Source organism: Neoarius graeffei, chromosome 19 (assembly GCF_027579695.1).
Source record: "Neoarius graeffei isolate fNeoGra1 chromosome 19, fNeoGra1.pri, whole genome shotgun sequence".
NCBI lineage: Eukaryota > Metazoa > Chordata > Actinopteri > Siluriformes > Ariidae > Neoarius > Neoarius graeffei.
Window position 1 is genome coordinate 63,313,389 of NC_083587.1, and position 17,050 is coordinate 63,330,438.

Genomic DNA, 17,050 nt, shown 5'->3' on the forward strand with positions numbered 1-17,050 from the left:
CAAGGCTCTGCACCCCAAGGACTTCAACAGCTACAGGCCAGTGGCGCTAACATCACACCTGATGAAAACCTTGGAGCGACTGGTCCTGGTCCATCTGCGCCTCATGGTAAGCCCATCCATGGACCCACTGCAGTTCACTTACCAGCCAGACATCAGGGTGAATGATGCCATCATTTTCCTCCTTCACTGAGATTTTTCTCACCTGGAGAAGCCTGGAAGTTCTGTAAGAACAACATTTTTTTATTTCTCCAGTGCTTTCAACACCATCCAGCCCACACTTTTGGGGGACAAGCTGGAGCACGCAGGAGTAGACCACCACCTCACATCATGGATTGTGGACTACCTCACTGACCATCCACAGTATGTGAGGTCACGGGACTGTGTGTCATCCATGGTTGTCTGCAACACGGGGGCCCTGCAGGGAATGGTTCTGGACCTGTTCCTGTTCACCCTCTACACTGCAGACTTCTATAATTCACCCACCTGTCACCTGCAGAAGTTTTCTGATGATTCTGCTATCACTGGTCTCATCCCAGATGGGGAGACATGGAGTACAGAGGACTGTTGCAGGACTTTGTGGACAGGTGCCAGCAAAACCACCTCCAGATAAATGTGAGGAAAACTAAGGAGCTGGTGGTGGATTTTCGCAGGCACTCTCACTCCCCCCTCAACACCAGTGAGCATCCAGGGGAAGGACATTGAGCTGGTGACATCTTATACTGTAAGTACTTGGGTGTTCACCTGAACAACAAACTGGACTGGACCAGTAACACCACAGCACTGTACAGGGAAGGTCAGAGCAGGCTGTATCTGCTGTGGAGACTCAGGCCTTTTGGAGTGCAAGGAGCACTCCTGAAGGCCTTTTTTGACACTGTGGTGGCATCAGCCATCTTTCATGGTGTGATTTGCTGGGAAAGCAGCATCTCCACAGCTGACAGGAAGAGACTGGACAAACTGATCAGGAGGGCCAGCTCTGTGCTGGGATGCCCCCTGGAGCCAGTGGAGGTAGTGGGTGGGAGGAGGATGATGGCTCAGCTGTCATCTATGATGGAGAATGACTCCCACCCCCTACAGGACTTACTCACTGGACTGCAGAGCTCCTTCAATGGGAGGTTGCTCCACCCTAAGTGTGTGAACAAGTGTTACCGCAGATCATTCCTTCCTGCAGCTGTTAGACTGTACAACCAGCACTGCTCACAGTAGACTTACATCTGTATGTCTGTCAATAGGTGTTGCATTGTTTTCTGTTTTGTTCTGTTTTATCTTTTGCAATTACAGCCACCTGATATGTGCAATAAGTGTGTTAGTATACATCTTAGGTATATTTTTTCTTTTTAATATTTATATATGTGTGTGTGTGTGTGTGTGTGTGTGTGTGTGTGTGTGTGTGTGTGTGTACAGCCACCTGATATGTGCAATAAGTGTGTTTCATCTATTTCATAATTCCTCTAATTTAGTATTTATCTTAGGTATAATATTTTTATTTTTATTTTTTATTAAACTTGTGTGGCTGGGCAGCACGGTGGTGTAGTGGTTAGCACTGTCACCTCACAGCAAGAAGGTCCAGGGTTTGAGCCCAGCGGCTGGCGAGGGCCTTTCTGTGTGGAGTTTGCATGCTGTCTGCGTGGGTTTCCTCTGGGTGCTCCGTTTTCCCCCACAGTCCAAAGGCATGCAGGTTAGGCTAATTGGTGGCTCTAAATTGACCATAGGTGTGAATGGTTGTCTGTGTCTAGGTGTTAGCCCTGCAATGACCTGGCAACTTGTCCAGGGTGTACCCCGCCTCTCGCCCATAGTCAGCTGGGATAGGCTCCAGCTTGCCTGCGACCCTGTAGGACAGGATAAGCGGCTACAGATAATGGATGGATGGATGGATGGATGGATGGATGGATGGATGGATGGATGGACTTGTGTGGCTTGATATATCCTCTTCTGCTGCTATCCACTGTGCTGCTGCAAACAGGAAATTTCCCCATTGTGGGATAATAAAGGTCTTCTTCAGTGGTGTAGTCTACGTGATACGCAGGTATACGCCGTATACCCACTGAAAAAGGTTAGTGATTTGCATATACCCAGTGTTGTAGTTTATGTGATACGCCGGTATACGCCCTATACTCACTAGAAAATCTTTTCTTTTTTTTAATATACGGTATCCACTTGATGCGCGAGCATACGTAACAACATCATTTTGTGACAGCTTTCACACAATTAATTCATTAAATTACCCAGTCTGTGTTCACAAGACTTTTGGACCGCTGAGGCTTCCGTCGCCCGTGACAATAACAGCAACAAATTTCTTTCACAGGCATTCTCAGCATTATTGCACAAAAGAGAAAATCAGCAAGTGAATTACAAAGAGATGAAGTGAAAATAACGCCAGGCAACACTTTTTCAGTGTTTTCCGAAGCATGCCACTGAACCTACAGCCGCTTCGGGTGACACTACAGCTTCAGCAGAAGAGGTTGGAGAAAAAACAAAACAGCCAGATGAGGATGAAGCTGAGGCTTCTCTAGATACCCCGGAAAAGGAGCCCGATGCTACCATAACGCCAACCGGTAAGTGAAATTAGCATAGCAGGGGATTGTTGGTGTATATATATTGTAGAATCCCTCGGTACATAAACCACTACCATCAGCTGGTTTCTCAATGCTTTATTCGTGAACAATCAGGCTACTGTGGCCCATAGCCAACACCAAAACAAGCAAACGAAATTCTGTCATTGTCGTTAGCTGACCAACTTTTAGCTTGGCTCTCTCACTCGCCGGCTTACACACTCTTGCCCTCAGAACATCCCCAGTTCCCGCCCACCTCCAAGCAACCCATTGTCATGGGAACAACAATGACTGACAGGCTTCTCAGCCCCTAAGTGTATGTCACGTTCATAAACATCAGTGAAATCACAGAACTATGAACGGCTATATGATATCTAAAACTTTTGAGTGATAGTGTGTGTGTGTGTGTGTGTGTGTGTGTGTGTGTGTGTGTGTGTGTGTGGTCATAAACAGAACACAATGTTTATATCTCCTTGTTTCAGATGATGAGACAGATGAGAGTTTCTGGCCGGCCTTGTGGAGTGAAAGTCAGGCGAGGAAATTTAAGAGCCGGCATCCCTGGTTAGAGTGGAGGAACAGAAAGTTAGGTAAATGTCAGCATATGTAAAGAGGATCTTAACAACTGATTTTCATAATGTCGATGACTATATAAATGCAAGTTAATTCATGGCCATGTTTGAAGTGCATTACTTAATATTTGGAGCATTAAATTACTATATGGTAATGCTAGTTATGAGTAGTTGTCAGATGTCAGTTAGCTATTGCAAAAGTAGAATATTTTCCTCCTTTTGCCTATATTTCATGCATGCGTTAGCCATAATGTGAATATTGTGAACAGTTCATTAAATACTTCTGAGTAATTTTTAGCCTGCTTCTGCAGATGTTGTTGCTAATGTAAACACAAAACTTTTATGATGATTCTAATTTGTCATGGTTTTGTTTACTTCCAGGTTGTGCTGATAGCAGCTCCACAAAATCAACTGGCATCCTCACAGAGCAAAGAGTGTCTGTATCTGAGGAGCAGGTATTCTTTAGGATCCAGTCCTCAAATCCAAACAGATCAACATCACTAACTTCTTTGAGGAACAAGATTCGGCAACAAGAGATGTCAAGGGCACACAAAATATCCCAGGAGCTCACTGAAAAGGGTGGGCAGGATTTACTGGGAAATTTGGTGAGAGCTGTATCAGAGACTGTGTTGACTGATGCCATGTACACACGTAGCCGGGTATTTTTAAAACCGAACATTTTCCCCCCCTCCGTTTATAAAAATGTTTTATCCACACCACCTCGTCTTCGAAAAAAATCCCTTCCACACATAACCGAACATCTGCGTTTTCAATCACATTCATAAGCATTCCAAACCTGTAGATGGCATTATTTCCCCAAATCCTACCCCCTAATCACATCGCCTGTGCTCTTGGAGCAGTAGTTGGGCTTCTAAAATTAAACATGTAAATAGCACCTGCACAATAATTAACGCTTTCAAGGCACTACTCCAATCCATTACTCTTTAGCTAGCCACACACTACGCCAATTTTCAGCGTACCGAGCCAACTGAAGTCGCGAGTCAGGCGTAAAGACTAGTTTTCAATGGTACTGACTCATCTCACAGCCGATTCGAAAAACTAATCGGGAGCCAGACTGATCAGCGAGAGTCGCTAGCAATAGCCAATCATATCTTTCGCATATAACACGTGACATCATTAAACACAATTTCTAGTGCGAGAAATACGTGTTGGTAGCACCTAATGCAGGTATATACTGTAATTCCATAGACTGAAGCTTTATCCATAGACACAGTGGGCTGGAAAGCCACTCTGCTCAAGTTGTGTGGCTGAATTCCAAATCGTTTTAACTCCCCTATATAAGTGCACTATTTAAGGTTGGAAATAATAGCTCATGCAGCCTAGATAGTGCGCTACATATTCCATGTTGTGTCATTTGTAATTCAGCCTGTAGCATCTTCAAGTGTTGGATTTAACAGTAACTATATCCAATAGCCAATCACAAAGCTATTAAGTTGTCACGTGTCGCTTCAATCGCGACTGCACTCGTCAACAGTCGGGGGATATGTGCGTGCCCTGTCGGGAGTCGGCTCTGAAATGGGTCGGTTCGGTACCGCGTGGATCGCCGTGGTGTGCGGCTAGCTTAAGTCCATGCTTAATCTGGCTTCTGCAGTAAACAAAGGTCGCACGTTTGACGTCAGGGCAGATTTGTTGTCATTTTTTTGGCGCAGATTGTGACGTTCTAAAATGCAAAACTCCGGTTATCTCTGTCTACACGAAAAGGCATACACGGAGTTTTCAAAAATCTTCACTTTGCCCGGAGTTTTTTTTAAATATTCGTTTTTGATGTGTTTTCATGTGGATGACAGGCCAAAACGTAGAAAAATATCTTCGATTTAGCAGATACCCGGCTACGTGTGGACGGGGTCTGAGACAGATGCTGTTTTCAGAACAGCATACTATCTTACTAAGATGAATCAGCCTTTCTCTGATCATGACAGTCTTATTGAGCTTCAGGGGGAAAATGGTGTCAACATGGGCACCAGTCTGCACTCAAGGTACAGTTTCCCAAAAATTGTTGAACACATAGCAAAAGAGATGAAGAATAAAATAGTCCACAGTATTTTTACATCTTCAGGCAAGTTGTCTGTCCTCAGTGATGAGGCTACATCTCTTAGCCACAAATCTGCCATGATTGTCAACTTGAAAGCCTCAGTAGATGGAGCTACTCCTGAATTTGTGTTCCTGGAGCAGATTGAACTGAAGAGCCAAAGGGCAGAGGATATAGAAAAAGCTCTACTGAACTGTTTGGACACTGCAGGCTTCAGTGACGAGTGGCTTCAAAAGAACTGGGTCTCATTTGTTTCCGATGGAGCCAGTGTTATGTTAGGCAAGAACTCTGGTGTGGCAACGAGGCTGACTGCAAGGTACCCTAACCTGTTCACATGGCACTGCATGAACCACCATTTGAAACTGGCTGTATCTGATGCTGTGGATGAGGTTCAGGCAGTCAACCACTTCAAAGTGTTCATTGAGAAGATCCAGTCTCTACAGTCAGTCCAATAAAAATTCACGGGAACTTATGGAAGCAGCACAAGAAGTGGGCTCACAAGTCCTGAGAATTGGCAGAGTTTTAAGTACGCGATGGGTGGCCAGCAGCTTCCATTCTATAAAGGCTGTGTGGAGGTCATATGAAACACTCAGCAGACACTTTGAAAATACTGCAGGTAACTAAACAAGAAACAGCAAAGAGAGACAAACTTATAGAGGCCTGGCACATTGAATGCAAAGCAAGGAATTCTTGTGTGACCTTGGACTCATGTTTGATGCACTGTTTGAACTTGCAAACCTGTCTCAGCAACTCCAGGCCCATTCAGTCACACTCTTGAGAGCAGAGAAGCTTCTGAAGTGCACCATCAGAGTGCTGGCATCATTCAAAGACACCCCAGGGGAGAAAACAGAGGAAGCACTAACAGCACAAGCTTTGGGACATTTTGGATCTGTCCCCCTGGAGTCAAATGCAAAGCTCACACCAATCAATGCAAAGCAATTCTTACAGAGTCTGATCAACAACTTGGAGAAGTGCCTCTCATTTGAGGGTGAAATGCTTCATGATCTCAGCATTCTGGATACAGACAACTGGCCATCAACACCTGGCATACGGCATGGTGAGGCACAAGTCAAACGGCTATGCAAGTGGCTCAAACTTTGTGAAGAGCAAGCAGTCAGTGGTATGAGAGATTTCCTAGAGCACCCACACAGTGAGCCTGAAAGCCTAACACCACTCATACAATGCATGCAGACCATCCTTTGCAGCACTGCTGAATGTGAAAGGGGCTTCAGTCTCATGAACAATATTTGCACAGATAAGAGATCTACACTGTTGTTGTCAAATGTAAGTAATTTGATGATGATCAGCATCAATGGGCCACCTGTATCACTTTTTGAGCCAAGAAAGTATGTCACAACATGGCTAAAAAGCCACCACTCTGCCACACAAACAAGGAGGTAATGCACACCTCAAATGCCTGAGTACAAACATATTTGGAAAGTTTTGTAGGCTACCAGGCTATCCACCCTCACAGTCTAACATAACCAGTCTTTCAGAATGCTCTCAAGATGTATACTGTAGGCTATGCATTAGTGAATGTGATTCAGATTCAGATGTTTTTTTATTCATGTACAGTATATATCTTGAGAGCATTCTGAAAGACTGGTTATGTTTTCAACATGTTAGGAGGCAGCATCAGACACAAGGTAGTGATGGTGCTTATGGGGTGTTGCTCCAAGATGGTTGTTTTTCTAAGACGAGTTGTTCTGGGATGGGTGAGTACGAGTATAGACAGTATACCCACTACAAAAAACTAGACTACACCACTGGTCTTCTTATCTTATCTTAAAGTAACACAGCCTCCCTACGCCTCTGAATCATAATTCAGGTTATATGAAGTGTTCTCTGATGGTGCAAATTCCAAAAAAAAAAAAAGTAATTAGAACTCTGAACAATTAATCCTAAGAGGATTCTTGAGGATTCTTGAATTTTTTTGAATGGGCTAAAATTCCTCCAAGCCGGTGTGCAGGACTGATCAACAGTTACCAGAAACATTTAGTTGCAGTTATTGCTGCACAAGGGGATCACACCAGATACTGAAAGCAAAGGTTCACATAATGTTGCCACTCACAGATATGTAATACTGGATCATTTTCCTCAATAAATAAGTGACCAAGTATAATATTTTTGTCTCATTTGTTTAACTGGGTTCTCTTTATCTACTTTTAGGACTTGTGTGAAAATCTGATGATGTTTTAGGTCATATTTATGCAGAAAAATAGAAAATTCTAAAGGCTTCATAAACTTTCAAGCACCACTGTAAATGAAACAGTATGACTTAGCAAGCACACTGGCTGATTATCTTTGCCTCAAGTTTAAAGTCATGCTCATTCAGCAATGATCGCTGACACACCAGTCCTGAATGAATGAATGAATGAATGAATGAATGAATTTATTTATTTCGAACATGTATAAAAATGTATGTAACTATTTATACATACAAAAGAAAGAAAATGAAAAAAGTGACAAAAAAAGAATAAATAAAATAATATAAAGAGCTAATACATTACAATACACCGCACATTGTTCGAAAAAGGAGTGGGAAGAAGTACAATACTTTTTTTAATTTCCCACCCCTTTTTAACTACCCCGAAATCCAAACTACATTAATACACTTATAAAAATATATACCACATATACACTTCATGATTATCCATATAAATATATAATTACAAAAATAAATATATACTACATACCATATCCATATACATATATATACATATACACATAACTATCTATATAAATATATAATTACAAAAAAAAAAAAAATATCTACTACATACTTATCCCTGTAAATATGAAGATATCTATCCCCATAAATAAATATATACCATATACTAAGCTAGTTCTAATATAACAATCAACCCTATTCTATTTATCCCTCATCATCCTCCATTAACATATTTCCTCTGCAATATACTTGTTTAAAAATATTTTTTTGTACCTTTTTTTAAACAGAATTATATTTGCACTTTGTTTTATTTCTGTCTCCAGTCTGTTCCATAAAGTCACCCCACAGCTCGATACGCACATGCTTTTCATATTTGTTCGAACCTTTGGTTTTTTAAAATTTAGGTCTCCCCTTAGATTATATCCCCCCTCTCTCTCACTAAACATTCCTTGTATATTTTATAGTCCTATCTTTTTAATCTGACATCTGCTGTCCTGGTGTGTGATAAGCAAGCAGTTGCAGGACCAGTAGAGAAAGATAAAGTATCTGGCACTTCTGGAACCTTCTAAACCTTCTGAATGTTTATTTGGCAAGTCAGTACTCTGCATATCCCCAACTTGATGTAAACCTTGTGTGTAATAGAGTGCTGCCAGAGTTCCTTTGAGACTGTCCAATGTGGTGCATTGACTATAGCATTATCAAGTTTCTTCCAGTCCTTGCTTGTCCTCACAAAAAATGAATTTTTGTAGGTATCCATCTAGGCAAATGGAAATTTGATTTGTTTGTCATTCTTTTTCCTTGTTCTTTATACTTGTAAGTAAGTTACGTACGGTATTTGTCTGCCTTTGTTGCCACTTTTCTGTTTTGAATTTTATCCACCAAGGCTAATCAAGGCACCAAGGCTAATCAACTTCTTGCCCTCTTAGTTTCCAGAGGTTCCCATTGCAGTTCTGTCAGCATTTGGGTGACACTGCTGTCCCTTGTGTGATTCCCTGTGCAAAAGTGTGCTGCTTTCTTTTGTACTGCTTCCTGTTTATTAATTAACTTGTTTATAATCTATACACTGGTCTTTTAAACCTAAATGCAGTGAATAAATTGATGTGTTCTAATTGTAAACACAAGTGTTTCCTTGAGCCATCTCCAAAATGTTCAGGTACTGTATAAGCGTTCCAAACAGCAAGGTATCTGCTCCTCAAGAACCCAACATAGACTAATTGGAGGAATGGATACAGACAAAGTTTGTTTACACTCTAATTGTATGAAAAAATGATCCTATCTTGATTGGCTTTTTGGTAGAAATAGTCATGTTGTCAGGCTTTATTTCCAATAACTTAATTCAAAACATTTAAAATAAAATCACTGACTGTAGTCATGCGAACAGTGTGTTTGAGTAACATAAAGAATGGTAACTGATGCTAGAACTATCCAGGCAAAAAATATGCTCCCTTCAAAATTTGTGCACCAGTCTACAATTCTGTCCCTTAATAAAAAATTAAGGATAGTGACAGTAAATAATGTCATAAAAAGCTTGTGTGAATTAGACGACAGGAATCACTTGCACTTCCTGAGCACCTCCTGCATCTTCTCTTGCACATTCTTCATCTTCTCGGCCCACTCCTCACTCAGGCCCTCTTCGTCATCACCAATGGTGGCAGCATAGCCCATCAGAGCGATGAGGCCGATGCAGAACAGGTAGGTGAGGCGAGTGCACAGGCGCTCCATCACCCTCCGATCTCCTTGTGAGTGAGTCATGTAGACCTCGAGGATAGGTCGGCTGAAGAGCTTGGGCTTGCCCATTACACCATCATAGAGCGTGTGCAGGTTCTGGTCGCCCAGGTCATTGGCATAGCTTTCCTCGAAATCATCACGCTTGCGCTCCTTGTTCTCAGGCCGTGCCTCCACCACCTCCATGAACTTACGGAACTGGTTACGTAGGTTCTCCTCTACATGGCTGTACTGCCCATCCAATGTCTCCTTTCTGATCTGCTGCAACGTGCCACGGTTCTGCAATGAAAGCTCATCCAGGGCTTGGTTCATGCTTCCAAACTCACGTCGAAGAGTTTGAATGTCCTCGTCATTCACATTTTGAAGGACGACGCGGATCAGTGAGCCTGCCACTCCAAAGATGGGATTCACCACAGCAGCTGCTGATGAGATGGTGGATATGCACTGCAACACCTTTATCAGGCCTCGCTTCAGCTTGTCTCTGTCCTCTGAGATCTGGATATGAGCCATGGCCTAAAACAGAAATGTTGGCCTGATGAGCAGAAGAAGTTTATTACAAAGACAACTACTTTCATTCAGAGCACTAATTAAGTTCGATCCTGAATTAGATTAGATCCATGATTCTAGTGCTGATTGAGATTAGCCATTGACCTATGTAGCTTTATTTACAAATCTGAGTTTAAATAATATACGGTTGTAGTCAGAAGTTTACATACAGAGACATGAATGTCATCTTGGATATGAATGTCATGGCAATATTTGGGCTTTCAGTAATTTCTTTGAACTGTTCTTTTTCTGTGGCAGAATGATTGTACAGCAGACGTCTTTAATTAAAAAAACAATAGAATTTGGTGCACAAGTTTTAATTTTCTTTGGGTTTTCTGAAATCAACACAGGGTCAAAAATTTACATACACTTAGATTATTAATTCAGAGGTGCTAAAACTTCCAAAATGTCTTTTATCTTGCCAAGGCCGAGGTCTCTTAACTTCCTGTTAGTGATCCTGATTGACTACAGCTGGTAGCTTCTCTGTGCCTTCATAAAAAGGGTTTGTTTACAGCACTCATTGGCTTGACCAACACACAGTAAAATGGGAAAGTCCAAGGAGCTTGGTGTAGATCTGAGAAAGAGGTGTACACAACTCCGGAATGTCTCTTGGAGCCATTTCCAAACAACTGCAAATTCCAAGATCAGTTCAAACAATTGTATCCAAGTTATTGTGAGGTGTCATCACTTTGCCAAGCAACTTTGCTTCAAGGAAACCCAAACTGTCACCCTCAGCTGAAAGAAAATTGGTTTGGATGGTCAGGAACAACCTGGGAACCACCATGGCACAGCCCTGCCATGAACTGGAAGCTGATGGATCACTGTCTACAGTTCAGATCACCATGGACTAAGAGGCTGCTATCCAAGAAATAACCCCCTGCTCCAAAACTGACACCTTCAAGCTTAACTAAAGTTTGAAGTTGACCACACGGACAAAGAAAAAGCCTTCTGGAGGATAGCTGTATGGTCAGATGAGACAAAGATTGAGTTGTTTGGCCACAATGACCACCATGTACAGAGGGACACTGTACCAGCTGGTGGTGGTGGTACATGTTCTGGGGCTGTTTTGCTGCCAGTGGAACTGGTTCATTGTACAAAGTGGATGGAATAATGAAGAAGGAGGACTACCTCAGAATTCTTCAGCATAAACCATCAAAAATTTGAACACGACTTGAGACTTGGGCGTTACAACAGGACAATGAACCCAAACACGCATCAGAGCTGGTTGTGGAAGATAAAGCAGGCTAATATTAAGCTTAAAACAAGTCCTGACTTCAACCCTATTGAAAATATATGGACCGCGCTTATAAGTTGAGTCCATGGCAAGAAAAAAAAAACTTAATTGAACTCTACCAATTCTACCACGAAGAGCTGTGAAATATCCAATCAGAATTCTGCCAGAAGCTTGTTCATGGTAAACAAAAATGTTTGGTCAAGGTGAATCTTGTGAAGAGACATTTTACCCAAATATTAGGTGTACTCTATGTATATTTTGACCCTGTATGTATAATTTTGACCCTGTGTTGATTTCAGAAACCCCAAAGAAAATTAAAACTTGTGCACCAAATTCTAGTTTTTGGTTTTTTTTTTAATTAAAGATGTATGCTGTATATCCGGGCTATTCAATTGGTGGCCCCCGGGCTGGGTCTGGCCCCTGAGGAATTTTGTACCGGCCCTTAGAATGTACTGTAATTATTACATATGGATAGTCTCATATAGCACATGCGGTATGCGCACACGTTTAAGTCATGGTGGAAAAACAGGCAAAATATAGCTGTTTTAGCCAGACATAAATTTTGGGGGACCTCACGACTTCCGCGAATGGCTATTTTTGATTGGTCATTTAAATGACCAATCAAAAATCGCCATTCGCGGCTCAGTCGAGTGCAACACTCTGACCGCCCTGACTTTCTTTCAAGCAAGAAGACAAGCTAACGAGACAAAATGTCTCTCTCTACCTTAAAGAAAAGAAAAATTGACTCAGAGAACAGGCACTTCAACAATGAATGGATGGAGAAATACGTGTTTATTGCTGTCAATGCGAAGCCTGTGTGCTTAATCTGCAACGAGTGCCTCGCTGTGTGTAAAGAGTATAATTTGAGAAGACATTTCAACACAACGCATGCTAACTTTAACACTACTTTCCCGCCGGGCTCTGCCGCTCGGAAGCAAAAGATATCGGGGCTTACATTTTGTTATGAGCAAAGACGTCGGCTATTGTTCCGGACTTGTATGGATCAAGAGAGAGCAACGGTGGCATCGTTACGAGTGGCATGGATATTGGGAAAAAAGAAAAAGCCATTTACAGACGCGGAGACAGTCAAGGAGTGTATGCTGGCATCCATTGATGAGGTGGTAACAGATGAGAAAACACAAAAAAGCATTACGGAGTCGATCAAGCAAATTCCAATATCTGACACGTCAAATATGAGGAGAGTCGAGTCCCTTGCATCGGATGTTTTTGAGACGCTTTTGGACAAGCTGAGGAAGGCTGAGGTGATGTCTTTGGCCGTGGATGAGTCGACAGATAACAGTGATGTTGCGCAGCTGTGTCTCTATGTGCGATTTTTTGATGGAGAATGTTTTCGTGAGGATCTGCTTGGTTTAATTCCCCTGGAGGGGCAGACCACTGGTGAGATTTTATACACCAAAATTTCTGCATTCTTTGAGGAGAACAACTTGGATTTGGCACGCGTTAACATGCTGGTGACGGATAGTCTGGCTAACGCAACTTCAAAGCTCTGCAAGCATTTGGTCTGGCAAAGATATTAAGCCCAACCATTTCCCAAAGGCGTGGTTGACCCGCCTCCCTGAAATGCCTCAGTTTGCTACTGGTTGAAGCCAGAAAAGGCTGTGACGAAGCTTAAACCAATCACATCACTCTTTCCTCTGACGTATGTGATACGACAGAAACTGCTTGAGTAACAGGAAGAAGATAAATACCTCCAGGGCTGCTCTTTGCTCTGTTTTCAATGAGAACTTCCCGTTGAATGCTTTCAATACAGCATCTACCGCTGTGTCAAAGGCTTGCCGCTGCTCCATGTTTGTAATGTTTCTAGTGAATGAAGCGCTTCCGGCATAGATTCTGTAAACAATCTATGGCTTCCGGTCGCAGTTCTACTACGTCACTGCCTTGAACACGCCTCTACCCAGGGCCGTTGGAGATGCTCAAAGTTGATTGGCTCCCGATTTTTCGGGAGCTTGGAAGAGCTGGAGATAGCTTGCCTTGCCAGACTAAGCTCGCAACAGGCCCTCGTGTTGCGTCACACTTAGGATGGGCGGGCCCAGGCTAGGTGACGGATGGTGTGCCCTCCATGGTGGGCAGGGATCAGGGGCTGGCCGCGAGGATGGCAGCCACGGTTCTGCAGATGAGATCGCTACATTGTCTTATCCACCAAAGCCTCCTGTGTACCAAACTCAGTGGTGAGTTAAAAGAGACCATGGACTCTGTCATGGCAACTATAAACTTTATCCGTTGCACCTCCAGTTTACAGCACCGGCTTTTCCGCAAGCTGTTGACTGACATGTCTGCTGAATACAAAGATTTGCTCATTCAGAATGACATTAGAGGGCTTAGCAAAGGAAACGTTTTTGTGAACTAAGAGAGGAGATTCTGGTGTTTCTCCGGTCTTCAAAGCTGAAAAAAGCTGGCAAGTTTCTGTCTTTGATGGAAAATGATGAGTTTAATACCACTGTTTGCTTTTTGAGTGACGTTTTCCATCATTTGAACCAGCTCAACGTGGCGTTGCAGGGCAGAGATAAAACAGTTTCAGAACTTGTGGAGAAACTTCATGCTTTTCAAAGAAAGCTCTCACTCTTCTCTGCTGATCTTTATCCTGGGAAAATGCTCCACTTCCCTACATTAAGGAAATCTGGCCTGCAAATTACAGAGGTGATGTCAGGCTTTATTGACTCTTTGAAAAACAACTTTGCCACCAGGTTTGATGATTTCAGCATCTCCAGTGAAATGATGAGATTTGTTAAGGACCCTTTCTGTGTGAATGTTGAGGCAGACTTTGCATTGAAAGGAAAGGAGCCAGTACCATCATTGGATGAGGGTTTTTTACAGCTGGAACTCATTGACATTCAGTCATCAGATGACTTGCGACAGTCATTGCAGCAGGCAGGTTTTGAAAAATTCTGGACCCATGTAGTCAGTTGAGAGAAATTTCCACACTCAAGGGCTCTTGCACTTTTTCTTCTGACAATGTTTGGCTCAACATACACTTGTGAGTCGTCATTCTCACACATGAATGCCATTAAAACACACAATCGCATATCCCTGACTGACCAGCATCTGCAACACTGCTTGCGCATTGCCCTGACAACATATACACCTGACTTCACTGCTCTTGCTAAGTCAAAAAAATGCCATTTCTCTCATTAGATGGCAAATGCTGGCAAACTACATGCAAGATATAGGCATGTTAGTCAAACAAGTAATGAGGATTGATTTTTGAACAGTATGATGCAGTTAACATGTTATTCACCTCATATTATATACTGAACTGAATATTGAGGTGTCTGATGCAATTTTAATATAGGCAGATAAGAAAAAAAATAGAGAGGTCAACTAAGGGACTGTGTTTTTTTTTCCTCATGTTAGCAGGGCTAAAATGGGTGAGGTGGTTATTGTTGAAAGCATTGAAATGTTTTGCCTTGATAAAGTGCCATGCACTGTTACATTGTTATAATTAGAAGCATACTATGCAGTTTGGTTTTCTATTTGTTGATGCACTTGGAATTTAAGTTGTTTAAGTTGTCAGTTAAATTAATGAAAATGTAAACAACTGATATGGCTCACCTAAACTGGGTACAATTTGAAATATATTGCCTTGATAAAATACCACACACTGTAATCTTGTTATAATTCTTTTCTATACCATACTACAGTATGCACTTTGGTTTTATTTTTGTTGGTGGAGATAAATTTGATGGTGCCTCTCACTTAAACGAGTGCAATCTTAAGTATCTGTGATATGGCTGACCTAGACTGATGGACTGTTATGATGTCTGATTTATGTTCAAAATGGACAAAAGTTATTACAGTAGCAGTCCATGTGTGTATTTATGTGCATATGTTGTTCTGCATTTATAAAATATATTGAGTCCTTCAGTATGTTGTTGTAATTTCTTTATTTGTTACTGTGATTACTTCTATTCTCCGGCCCCTTATTTTGCCTCAGATTCATGAACTGGCTCCAATTCCAAATTATTTGAATAGCCCTGCTGTATATTCTGCCACAGAAAAAGAACAGTTCAAAGAAATTACTGAAAGGCCAAATATTGCCATGACATTCATATCTGCATTCATGTCACTGTATGTAAACTTCTGACCACAACTGTAAATGCATTATATAGTAACATGGTACCTTGTTTCTCACGTTCTTTTACCAGGAGACGAATGGGAAGAGTTCAGACTCAAATTGAAGTACAACAAAGGCAACAGCTGAAGTGTGAGAAGTGATGCGGAGGAATGGTTCTTTAACGGCTGAAATGGAAAAAGGCTTTCAGTGCAAGTGTAGAGGAAGTATGTGCAACAACTTATGGTCTTATGTGCAACAGAGAGTGAAAAAACAAGGCGGGGTGAAGTGAGGCACAGGAAGTGAAACCACAGGTGGTTTCAAGCAGCTAAGTGAAAAAAGTTAGCTATCTCTAGGTGACTGACACTTCACACTAATGCAGACAGACCTAAGGTAGACAAGCATTTCAAGAAACATTTAGGCTTTAAGGTGATGGGTGTGGAAATATGATCTTTTTGGCTTCATTCCATGTGATATTATTTTGATTTTGCTTTGAGAATGCCTTTGACTATTTTTTTGCATTAAAATTTGGATTCTTCATCATTAAACTTAACATTCTTGACTGGGACTTTTTCTGGTAAGACTATTTATTTTTCACTCCTCAGTGAATGTACACATTTCATGCAAAGAAATGTTAGGACTTAAGCTAATGAGGTAAATAATATACAATGGATATTATAAATATTATTAAACAGTAAACAAGGGCATCTTTGGTAATTCAAACTCTGGCATCTCTGATGGGTGTAGTACATTCAAGAGCGTGGAAATCGTAGATCGAGGGCTTGGGATTCATCTCTCAGTGTGTGGGACAAGATTTTACTTTCAACTAGATTAGCTGCAACATGTGTTTTAGCTTTTTGCAATGAAAAAACAATAGAAACAACTGAAAGCAAGTTGTAACTGTTTCCTGAAATGAAGGAGAGTTTAATTTCATATTCACACATGATCAATTTCCATACAGCACTCAGTCACAGGCTGGAAATCTTTTGTCTATTTATCACAAACTGCAAGCAGTTAAAAATTAGATGGCCTTTTGTGTACACTGCTTTATTCAAAAAAGACATTAAAAAAAAAAGATTGATTTATATCTAAATTTATAATACAATGAAACGCTGCCCCTGGTCAGGCTGAACTGGTTTGGTTAAAAGGAAAACAACCCAAACGATGACTCGACCCTATAAAACAACACGATCAGGACAAAATTACTTTACACAAGGCATACAACAGTGGAGAGAGAGAGAGAGAGAGAGAGAAAATGGGTCCAAGGGCCTAAGGATCTTACCTGCTTCAGTGTCTGTACATTTCTCTTCCTATGGGCAGGGTGAGGGTGGGACACGTGTCAAAGCAGTGCTCACTGGGTTAAGGAAGAGGACAGGGGAAAACACGTATCAGAAATGAGGCATTTTATATGCTATGAAAAGGTCATTTCTAACTAGCATGATGCAGATCTTACAGAAGAAACAAAAGACACAACATGGTGACAGAAATTCATGTAAAAGGCCTTCCCATGTCCCTGAATAAGACTGATAATTCGATTTATTCATTAGTCATTTAATTACATCCAAGATAATTTCCGATATTATTTTTATATTCAGATGAAATGATGAAACACCCCAGTTCTGGATTAGTTTGTGTGT

At 41.6% G+C, this 17,050-nt stretch overlaps 1 protein-coding gene across 2 annotated transcripts; it reads right to left on the reverse strand.

Annotated features, from left to right (window-relative positions):
- Positions 1-7,863: 7,863 nt before the first annotated feature.
- LOC132868013 (protein rapunzel-like) lies at positions 7,864-16,769 on the reverse strand. 2 transcript variants are annotated; one of them, XM_060900992.1, is made up of 3 exons: positions 16,696-16,769; positions 15,483-15,601; positions 7,864-10,077 (listed from the first exon to the last, which is right to left on the reverse strand). In XM_060900992.1, exon 3 carries the CDS (start codon positions 10,072-10,074, stop codon positions 9,391-9,393), a length of 684 nt encoding a protein of 227 aa, XP_060756975.1. In that variant the 5' UTR covers positions 10,075-10,077; positions 15,483-15,601; positions 16,696-16,769; the 3' UTR covers positions 7,864-9,390. The 2 variants fall into 2 exon arrangements, with proteins under 2 accessions (XP_060756975.1, XP_060756976.1); XM_060900993.1 differs by having other exon boundaries at positions 7,864-10,096.
- Positions 16,770-17,050: the final 281 nt, after the last annotated feature.

Coding starts and splice junctions, on each gene's coding strand:
- LOC132868013 (XM_060900992.1), bottom strand. CDS start 10,074: ATGGCTCATATCCAGATCTCAGAGGACAGAGACAAGCTGAAGCGAGGC.